The sequence below is a fragment of the Aethina tumida genome, chromosome 7 (assembly GCF_024364675.1).
Source record: "Aethina tumida isolate Nest 87 chromosome 7, icAetTumi1.1, whole genome shotgun sequence".
Taxonomy (NCBI): Eukaryota; Metazoa; Arthropoda; class Insecta; order Coleoptera; family Nitidulidae; genus Aethina; species Aethina tumida.
In genome coordinates this window covers 2,994,024-3,005,504 of record NC_065441.1, presented here as the reverse complement: position 1 = coordinate 3,005,504, position 11,481 = coordinate 2,994,024, and the positions used below count along the sequence as shown (strand labels likewise).

Below are 11,481 nucleotides of genomic sequence, written 5' to 3'. Positions count from 1 at the left end.
AATAAATTGAAATCGTTCCGGTTCGAATTTGAATTATACTAACGAAACAAAACTTGAAAAATGTATTAATGGAAATCGAAGCATGATAATTCAAGAACTTCATTAAATAGGCAATAAATCACTTGTTTTATTTATTACAATAACAATTACGTTAGACAATTTAAATAAATTGTAGCAGCTGTAAAGTAAGAAATTTATCAATAAACTAATACAGTGTTTCAAGTCAATCAGATCATTATTTATTAAAATGAACGACTCTATAATTATGTATTTGTGTAATGTTTGTTTGTGGTTAGTTTTTTGTGTAATCAATCATTGTAAAAAGAAATAAATTATGCACGATGTAATTATAAACTTGTTTTTAATGAATTCTCTTTTTTTAAAGACAAACACAAAGAAAATCCGTATTAAGAAACATCGATCGATACGATAATTGAGTTACAAAAACTATGAGAAGTGACTATAATAAAGGACACATTTTTTAAATACATTACTTGTAATAAATCACCACTTACTTACCTCGTAATGTCTTGTAACATAAAAAAATATAATATTTCAACTAAATTACGTCTCGTAATGTCTATAAATTGTTACGCTTAACCCAAATAGTTCCTCAAAACGACATTTGTTTCCAATCTGGTTTATTAAAGTGGAAATTCAAGCAAATTTTTATTGAATGATACAGTAATTACGAAAATTACTTTATGAGTTTATTTAAGTGAGTTGTAATTGAAGACCAACAATAGTTTCGAGTAAGCTACTGAAAATTGGTTCTCGTTTGGAGCGTTGCAGATGCTATTTTTAAATTTTAATAAGCAAGACCGCAATTTAACTTTTGCCAAGTACAAAAAAATTAAATATATAATTGCGAAGTAAGTACAAGTCACTACATACCTTTAACGTTGAAAATTGTTTTGCTTATTTTAACGGAATTTATACAATTTATATATTTAATTAAGTTTAGATCATAACAACAAACTAATTAAAATTAATTAATGACATTAGAATTAAACAACCAAATTCACCTGAAAAATATTTTAAAAGGCGCATTCACCATTTTATAGTATGATTTATTTTGATGCGCATTCACCAGTTTTTAAACCGCCCTGAAAGCACATTTATGTATTTATTACCCAATTATAGGACACAACTGACCTAGAAACTGAATTTAATAATAAAACAAAGTTTATGTGAGTCACTTTTTATTTATTTTCATAAAATAAAGTACATTTAATGTAAAGTAGGAGCAGACCCAAATCGAACGTCTGCCAGATCGATTTGAGCCAAACAACTGTCGTAATTAGTACTACAGCAATTATACAATTTCAATATATACATTTAATTTAAACCTGAAACTGTCACAACTATTTAAAAAAACGTCCACAACAAATCCGAACAGTTTTCTTCTACAGTTTTCACAGTTTCAGCACATTTTTTATTCACATGAAAGTCCTTGGCTAAATAAAACAGAACACCTCAACAGCAATGAATGGAAGATTGAGATGCCGTATTTTATTACGTCGTCGTAATTACACATTTATTCTTAATATCTAATCCTCTCTTTAACACGCCAATACTCCTCATTTTTTTTTTGTTATGTTTGATCACAGGGACTTCTTTAAATCTTTAATCTATCTAATACAATCATATCGTTCGAATAATGTACAAAAATTGCTACAGTAAAATCAATGATGTTGTATTAAACCGATTAACAGAAATATTTCACAATAATAAAATTATCGTCAAGCCTTTTTTATACCTAATATCTAAAATATTTCAAAATTCAACCAACAAGTTTGGATTTAAAACGTTCATTTTTTTTTAAATAAATAGACTAGCTTTATATCTGGTATAGTACATTAATATATGATTAGGTTCTCATTAAAATTTATAAAATACAGTCAGTGCTTAAATAATTTATAAGCTTGATTTTCGTTTGATTTGTACTGATGAATGATATGGTGAGTGATAATGTCACGATATGAATGCGATATATGTGTGTTCCTGTTTGTTATTGATGGCTCGGGGATGAAATAATTTATGAGACGATATTTATATTTTATTGATTTACTCAAGAATGAAACTGCGAATATGTGAATTTTTCAATAAATTTCATCACCGAATTGACTATTTTTTCATTATTACAGGATAACCAAGCTTATAAACACGCATAATATTCTATGTATACATAATACATCATTAGATTAGAAATGTTCTAAGTCCCAAATTGACGACTAGAATTATATGATTGTTATAACATTGAAAAATGTAGATATGTACATGAGAAATATGAAGGATCGTCGACCCGAATATTCCGACCGCCTGAACAAAATCACGTATTCATAATAGACTATAAAAATGTTTCAAACAATCGATATATCTACAATATTTATCAATAAAAATTTTAACGCACGATCGGAATCTCGGATAGGTTCAAGCATTAATTATACTATTTGGGACAAATGCTAATGGAAAAAACACGTCTTAAACTCAGTTTTATTTAATAAATGCAACTCAGTTAATCGAACTGCCGTTAGGATTTCGATCGTCGGAACCCAAAACCGGAAAAATGTGCCTTATATACAAAAATATATTCTCGAACTGATTCAATTGATACGTTGTTCGCCGTTCGGACGATCGAAACGTTCGGCCAAATGATCGATATTACAACAAATTAGTGCCATTCGAAACTACGTTCACAATGAACCGTAAAAAACCGAAAACACCGATTAAAATTTACAGGCGGGAATGTACAAAGCTGGCAGCATCGCGATGCGCACGTCTCGAAAAATATTTGTAAAATAGCGTTTTAAGTATCGGGATTAAACTTTTTAAGTTACTTTTTTTTTAGGTTATGAAAAAAGGATGAAAACCTATTATAGATTTTTGTCGTCACTCACTAAGTGTCTTTGGCTTTTACATCTTTGCTGCTGGATCGGTGGAGCCGATCGCTTAGCTCGTTGTCAGGAGAACTAGGCAGTAACTCACCAGCACCAATGAGAGATGTGGAAGCAGGTTTGCAGGACTGTTGGCAGCTGGAAAATATAAACAATTTTTAGTTAGAAATTTTTTCTGTGTATTATTTTAAATAGTTTTGAATGTTGTAATTTAAAAAATTGTTTAGTTCCGATGTTACACGAATAAAAAAAATGGACACAGACATGTATGTTTTAGACATTTTCAATACCTAACAAAATAATTCGTTAAACATTGATATATTTCAATTATACTACAAATATATTCCTTACTTGATTTAGGAATCAAATATAAACTTTATATATACTATACATTTTTTGATGTATTAAACATTTATAAGAGAAATTCTAAATTCCTGATACATTTTATATTTATTATAAATATTTAAGTTTGTATATTTTCTTTCTTTCCCTTTAAAAATGGAATTGTTTATTTCCTTAGGTACCAGTTTCAGGAACAAAGTTGATTCACAACATGGGTATTATTTTTTTGTTAAATAAAGATATTAATGTTTATCAATATCTACAAAGAAAAAAAATTCTAAATCCTTGATACATATATTTAAGTATGCATATTTTCTTTGTTTCCATTAAAGAATGTAATTGTCTCTTTCCATATGTACTTGTTATAAAAAGTTTCAATAAGCTTTAATACATATTAATTGTGTTTTAAACAAAACTAGAATTGTCTGTTGTGAAAAAAATATTTAACAATGTAAATTTTCTAAATTTTAAGTGAAATTGTCCGCCTTCTCATGAACCCATTTTAGGAACATGGAAATTAATTTTCAGTTATATGAATGTTTTAGGCACTTTTAATATCTTTTAAATATTTATACATTTTAAGTTATATTAGAAATACTTACTTAGTGCGCATATTTTTGTGTTTTTATTTAAGAAAAGAAATATTTTTACACTCTGTACATATTTTAGAAATAAAAAAAAATAACTTGGGAATTAATTACTGAATATATGAATATTACCAATGTTCTTAATACCCAATAAAAATATCCTTTAAACTTTAGTGTATGTTTCAGTTGTGTAAAAAATATTTTACTATGCTGTTTTAAGCTTCATTTAAGAAAAGAAATATTTTTCACTCGGTATTCATTTTAGAAATTAAAAAAAGGCAATTTGAGAATTTATTATTGAATATATAAATATTAGTAACATTTTTAATACCCAATAAACTTTGGTACATATTTCAGTTGTGAAAGAAATATTTTCCTACGCAAATTTTCTATGTTTACTCTTTAAAATTGAAATTATTGGTTTCCCCATGCACCTATTTTAGGAACATGAAAATTAATTTTGTGTACTTTAATGGCTTTTAAATATTCATACATTTTAATATATATTAGAAATACTAAAGTGTACATAATAAAAATATTCTTCAAACTTTGATACATAATTTAGTTCTGTAAAAGATTTAAACATGCAATTTTTCTATATTTACTTTTTAAAAATAGAATTATCTGTTCTCTCATGTACTTAATTAAAGGACAAAGATATATTCTCAACATAGGAAATAATTTCAGACATTTTCAATATTCAATAAAAATAATGATTAAATCTTGATACATTTCAGTTAAAAATACTTACGTATATATATATATATATATATATATATATATATATATATATATATATATATATATATATCTTGGATATTAATTATTAATCATATGAATGTTAATCACATTTTCAATATCGAATAAGAAATAAACTTTATTACATTTTAGTTTTGATAAATATTGTTTCCTTTTTTAAAAATGTAATGATCTCTTCCCATCGTATTTATTTCAAATATAAAGATCATTCACAACATGGAAATTAACTTTTAGTTATATGAATGTTTTAGACGTATTCAATATCCAATAAAAATAACCTTTAAATCTTGATACATTTTAGTTATGTTGAAAATATTAAAGTATGCATGTATTCGAGGAGCTCGATGTAAAGTCGCAATTCCCGTGAAAAATCCAGGCGATTTTTCGACATAATCCAACGACACGAAATAAATATATCCACATTCGCGAAATAAATTTATTCCACGTCAGTTTATGGGCGGATTTTTTGTGCATCCGAACGGTCCTTTTATGCTGTTAAATTGTTCGAATGGGGGCCGAATACGAGGAGCAAATTTAACTATATTCATAAAAGCCCGGCGATAAGAAGTTTTCGGGGCCGAACAAGAATTTATCGGAAAATCCGTGGCAAAACGAAGGAAAAAATATAAAATCACCGTCGGACCGTTATTGCAGTTATTACAGGACGAAAGTCGATTACTTGAAGAGTGCAAATCCGTGGACAAACATTTCGTAAACATGGTTGCTAACGGAACATCACGAACGTGGAATATAATTCGGGTTCGCAGGAAATTTATTTATGCATATTTTCTGTATACGGAATCCAATAAAACATGTTCTTACAGGAAGGATTCCGCTCCTCTCGTCCGGGACATATCGACCGTTCGTATCCTGTTCTCTTGTGCACATATCCACTGGAAGATTTTCAAGCTGTCACCGGTTACGTATCAGTGTCGACATTAAAAATAAAATAAAGTGCCGACCGGTATTATTTGATTTGTGTATCTCCGTCCTGTTGCATCATGTTCGATCCGTTTCTACCAGATACTCTGTCCGCCTGTCTATTAGACGACGATGATGTTTGGTGGCTTCATATATGTGAGTTAAAAACCCGGATCAATAAAAACCGGAACAAATACGAAGAAAATTGCGCCGAAAGATAAATACACTTTGATTACACACAAGTAGAATGTAATTTTCGCCCGGTGCATTTGGTCGTGCAATTCCGGCGTAATTCCCGTCGCATTTTCCACCCCATTATACATGGAGGCAAAAAAATAAATAAATAAACATGAAAAATCGGAATTAAATTTCGCGCGGTGGAAATGAAATTCATAAAAATCGGAAATGATTATGTTTGCGTAAACGGGTTGCACGTGCGCGTGTGTTCGGGGTGATGCAGTTTTCCGTTTTAATGTAAACAACGTGCCGTGGGGATGGCTTTATGTTTTATTAGGGAAATGCGTTTGCACGGTTGGTTGTTTACAATTTTAGTGTTTTGACGGCCCACACTGTTTTTTCTCCTGGCTATTTTTTTAAAAGGTGGTTTGTAAAAGTGTCAGTCAATATTCATCCGTTCCAATTAGCACCCATGTCCGAAATCTGGTGCCGGGAAAACTGCGAAAAAACGGCAAAGAAAGAAGGGAAGGAGAGAAAAAAACGCCCGTTAAGTTTTATCAGGTTTTATTCGCGATGGCATCGCGACGCCGACGTGTGTTACTCAAACACCGGACACAATGTTATCAACCCCCGGACTTTAATACTATTACCGTCGTATTTTCTTAAATCGGCCGCGCTTTTTTTCCCTCCACACACACACACAGAGAGCGACAATGGTCCATCGGGGTTATTTCGCTTTTTGCCGGACGGACAATAAATCTGTCGGGGCGGTGGGATATATATAAATTTCTTATTGCCATAAATTTGGATTAAGACTTTTATATTGGTCTAACAAAGAAACGCGCGCTTAAGAACGCCTTTGGGGACGCTTCCCGCGGCACGGGAACTTATTTTTATCTCTCGCTGAACTCAGAGCAAACACCGGAGATCCCGAAAGAAAAATCTGGATTATTGCTAAAGAAACTTTCGTGTTACGCTTCTTTTAAAGCTCGTTACGTCATTTAATTTTTGTTAATTCGTTCATTTGGACCTTTGGTTTTAATTTAATTATCATCTTGTTTGGGCTTGTCCATTAGTTAATAAAAGCCGGACCCATTTAATTAATCAAATGACCGGCAGCAGGAAACTTTAAATGTTTTCAATAATTAGCTTTAATCAATTTAAAATTATAACTACGAGACGGATTAAATTTAAAAAGTGAGTAAATATTCCTTTTAAATTGCTCATTCTACTGGCAACATCTTAATGTTTAAGTACACGCTTTAATTCGCTTTGAAGTTAATAATTAATTTAGAACATTAAAAATATATAAAACAAACAACAAAACAGTGTTTACCTTGTACTCTGTCCGCCCGCGAGCCGGAGGGAGCAACGGTGCCACGACTCTCTAACACCGACGCCTTCTGCGGCCTCTCACCCTCCGCGCTCTCTTCGTTGCTGACCAAATATAGAGATGATATCGTCGCCAAACACTTCAGCTTCATGTTGCCCTTCTTGAAGTGCTTGTGCTTTGCCGCGAACTCCAATCCTTTCAGAGAAAAAAATTCAAATTATAACTTTGTTTATTAATAAACCAATGTTTGCTTCATTTGAGTTTGGGGCGGACGAAAAAAAACACCAGGGTTGATGTTTAATTAGGACGAGACGTGTTTGCGGGATTTCAAGTTTCAGGGTTAAAGGATAACAACTTGGGGACGGTGTTTTTTGTTTGGTGTATTCGTCTTGATTAACAGAGTCTTGTAAATTATTTGGTTGGGTCTTTTCAATCAATTGATTCAACGTTTGATGTTTTTATATTTAGTTAAATGTTTAATGACTGAAGTTGAAATTTAAGGGATTGGAAGGTTATTTTATAGATTGTGGACACCCTTAAAGAAAATATTGACAAAAAGATTTCGCTCGTCGTGTCCGCCTTACCTAAGATGGTGGTTTCGAGTCCTTCCCTGCCGGTTGTTATCGTTTCGGGTCCCCGCAAAAACTTGGGATCGGCCGGCTCGCCGTTGATCATCCAATTGAGCTGGACGGCAGGCTTGGACCTGCCGGACGTGCAGTTCACCCTCACCATGTCCCCGATCTGATACCTCACCTTGCCGCCAGTTATTTTCGGACCCTCGTCCGGCAGTGCTGCAATCAAACGCAAAATTTTAGATGTAATTTTTGTCGGGCAACTTGTTGATCGATACCGAATTGAAGGCCGAAAAAAAAACAATGGGTGGTTGTTAAAAGTAATGGGGGACCGTAAAAATCCGCTGAAGCGGGTCTAAAATAGTAAAAGTTTAAGGTTATTGCCCTGGCATTAGATGGGGCGACGAGCTGAAGTATTGTTTTTAACTGAGTTATCGTCTGATCAATATGTTGTTTGGGGATATCGGAGCGGAGCACGTTTATGTCACAAAGGAGGATCAATTGGGGTGAGAGTAAGATGTAATAAAACTCCTCACTGTTAAATAGATCCTTTTTCTTCCCGTAAGTTTACAACTCTTTTGACGTTTATTAAGTACGAGGGAAAGGCTTTAGTTTCCATTAATATTAAATAATTTTTTATCTTATTTGTAAACCAACAATCTCTTATGGATTTAGGCATACAGACATCATAAATATAAATAGTAAATATTAAATATTTACCATTGACAAATGTAATAATTTTAAACAAATAACGATGGGAAGCAGATGCCGGGAAGGAGGTCGTAATGGCTCGAATATTGGATTCCGACGTAATTTATATTTATGCTCTGCAGAAGAGGGCGCATCCAACAAGACGTATTCCGGAGCGCGTGAGACATAGAAATTCGCGGAACGCATAAAATATTTACCCGAGATTTGTCTTGTTTTTCACTTCGGATGAATATTTAAAATAACCACTCGTTCTGCATTAACTCAAACAAACTTCGATACGTTTTTATGTTGCGTTTTTTGAATAAAAATTCACGTACTCTGAAGAAAAGTTTCTTCACCGTCTCTTTGCAAAGAATTCAAATGACTTTATGTATATTCTTTAAAGGTCTCTTCAAATTAAAATACGGTAGAACTTATTTGTAAGTCACTTATTTATTATGAATAATTTCGAGCTATTATGGACAAGTCTAAAGGCAATTCCATTAAATTGACTATTAATGAATCATAATTTCATTATAACTAAGTTTTATAAAAAAATTGAATACTCTTATCCTGTCACAATAGAAAAATAAATTGTTTAAACATTTATTTCAAGTTAAAATTATTGATTTCAAGGAATGGTTTATTTCGTAGGTTTGATTTTACAAAAATAATAATAAGTAATGATAGAGAATGATTATATTACATTTATAGTTTTTGGCTCTTCGTTTAGAGCTTATAGAAATTTTATGAAATTTCTTTTAGATTTTACAAGAATTTATTATAGAGATTTTACTAAATATTTTTTAGATATGTTACTGAATTGCTTGTGCAGATTTTACTGAATTTCTAATAGAAATTTTACAGTATTTTTATAGAGATATAGATTTACTGTATTTTTATAGAAATTTTACTGAATATTTTTTAGATGTAAAGATTCTTTTAGAATTTCTTTTAGAAATTTTACTGAATTACTTATAAAGATTTTACTAAATTTCTTATAAATTCTTTACTGATTTTCTTGTAAAAATTTTACAGAAATTTTACTGAATTACTTATAGATATTTTAAGGAATATTTTGTATTGATTTTTTATATAGATTTTACTGAATTCATTTTAATTCTTTTTTTATACATTGATTTTTATTTTCATATTTACTTTTTTATAAATACTGTCGGAAAATTCACACCAGGAAAATAGGGGTAATGAACTATTAATGAATCAAAATGCACATATAGGAATTTCATTGGGTGGACTTTCCAAGTTTCCCTGCAAAGGTATAGTGGAATCCTTTGTCAAATGACATTTATTCGATGAGATCGTCTCCCTTGATAACTTTAGGATGGAGCAAGTTAATTGACCTCGAATATAACTATGTAATATGTCAGGCCAATTAAGTTTTGGTGTACTATATAGATACCATCAACCACGATGATATTATGATACTCGTTTGAAATGCAGTTTTATTCTTTCTTCAATGCTATTTTTCTCGCTAAAATAAGTACAAAGTTCTGAGATATTTTTTGAATAAATAAGAAGTACTAAAAAAACTACCGTGTTTAAAATTCAATATTTCTATACTAACTACGTATTATTGCAATAATATATAATGGATTAATTATCAGTTGCAATTCATTATAAGCGAGTTCCACAAAATTTTGATAACCCTCCTTTTTCTGGGACAAAAATAATTTCTATTAATTTATTTTGTAAACGTTTTAATTTACAAATTCGTGTTCGCCCCAACAAATATAATATAAAATATTTTACGTGCCACCAGCAAAATAAAACCGCATGTAAAATTTTAATTCGCCAAGTCTCCAACATTTTTATGTGCAACCGTGTTTTATGTTGAACAAACGGGAACCGCGCCCGGGACAAATGGAAACATCAAAGGCGTCATTTCTCCCTTCGCCATTGTTTAAAAAATCAACACGCCAAAATAAATACTAATCGCTTTTCTATTCATTTAATTCCGTATACGGATCACATAAAAGCGATATCGTTCGCAAACCAGAAGCCCGGTCGTTTCATTTAAAGCACCGTAGCCGGAATTAGTGTCGTGTCGCGACGAAAGGGGTAAAAATGCCCTCGAAAATCCGCACCGCCAACTTCCCTAATATTACCGAACAGCAAATGGGCCGAACAATTCGAAAACCGAATGATTTACGTTCGGCACTGCTTTCGAAATCCTCTCCGATTTCGTCCACAGTATATACGAGTATATATATGTATGTATGCATCCAGGAGCCGGAAAACGAGCGACGGGGAAAAAAGGAAGAAATTCAGTCGCTCCCCATTACCGATTACCTTTATCTCTTCGTATGAATAATAATGGCATTTCGATGATGTTAAGCGGAGTCTTTAAAATTTAAAGTGGAAATATAGAGAAACGAGCTTGTGCTGCTAGTTGCAGATCAAAAACTGATTTTAATCCGTGCAATTCTTCTTTGACAACAGTCGATTTTTTGCTAGAGCCTATTTCAACTGCAAAGGCTTCTAAGCGCATTATTAAGTCAGCACCATTCAAAGGATTTGCACATTCTTTAGTATCTATTTATAATAAGGTCTCTCTTGGAAATATTAACAAGCAGTACAATATTTTTAGTTTGTGCTGTAATTTATTATAATTGATTGTCAATTATAAAATAAATGCCGGTGCGTTCGTTTATATTCACTTCAAATAAATACATAAAGACAGATAATTAATTTAAGTGCTTAAGTTTAATTTAAACCTGAACATTCAAAGGTAGATATCGACATTTTCTGTCTAGTTTTCATTGGAAATCGAGTGCAAGCAATAAGAGTTGAGTCGATAGCACGGGGGTGGAAATGGGGTGGCGATGGAGCGATTATTGTTCTTAGTGGTGTAATTGGCATCACGGCAACAAGATTATGATTGAGGACGTTATTAATTACGTTACGTGCACTTGAGCAGCAACAAACCTTAATAGTAATTATTAGATGCTCCGACAAGCAATCAAAAATCAGAAAATTATAAATCGTCTTTAAGATTTATTAGATATACTAAATGCACAAGAATTTTTTTGGACTATTTCTTACAACTTTCTAATTGTAATTCTTTAGCTTCCTCATTTAGCTGAATGTTAAGTATATTTATTTAGTTAATTTTCTTGGTTCTATTTTGTAGTGCTCCTTACAAACAGTATCTTTGTTAAAACAGGTCTAAACTAACACGTATA

The 11,481-nt window shown here is 31.5% G+C and overlaps 1 protein-coding gene across 4 annotated transcripts in view; it reads right to left on the bottom strand.

Moving 5' to 3' along the window:
- Positions 1 to 1,191: 1,191 nt before the first annotated feature.
- The window catches only part of LOC109600338 (uncharacterized), a 150,430-nt gene continuing 140,140 nt past the window's right edge, over positions 1,192 to 11,481 (bottom strand). For all 4 annotated transcript variants that reach the window (XM_049970050.1, XM_020016477.2, XM_049970051.1 and 1 more), the window contains exons 4-6: positions 7,601 to 7,807; positions 7,020 to 7,211; positions 1,192 to 3,035 (exon numbers count right to left, since the gene is read on the bottom strand). In XM_049970050.1, coding sequence (XP_049826007.1) covers positions 2,953 to 3,035; positions 7,020 to 7,211; positions 7,601 to 7,807 — 482 coding nt within the window. In that variant the 3' untranslated portion in view covers positions 1,192 to 2,952. The remainder of the gene's footprint in view (positions 3,036 to 7,019; positions 7,212 to 7,600; positions 7,808 to 11,481) is intronic.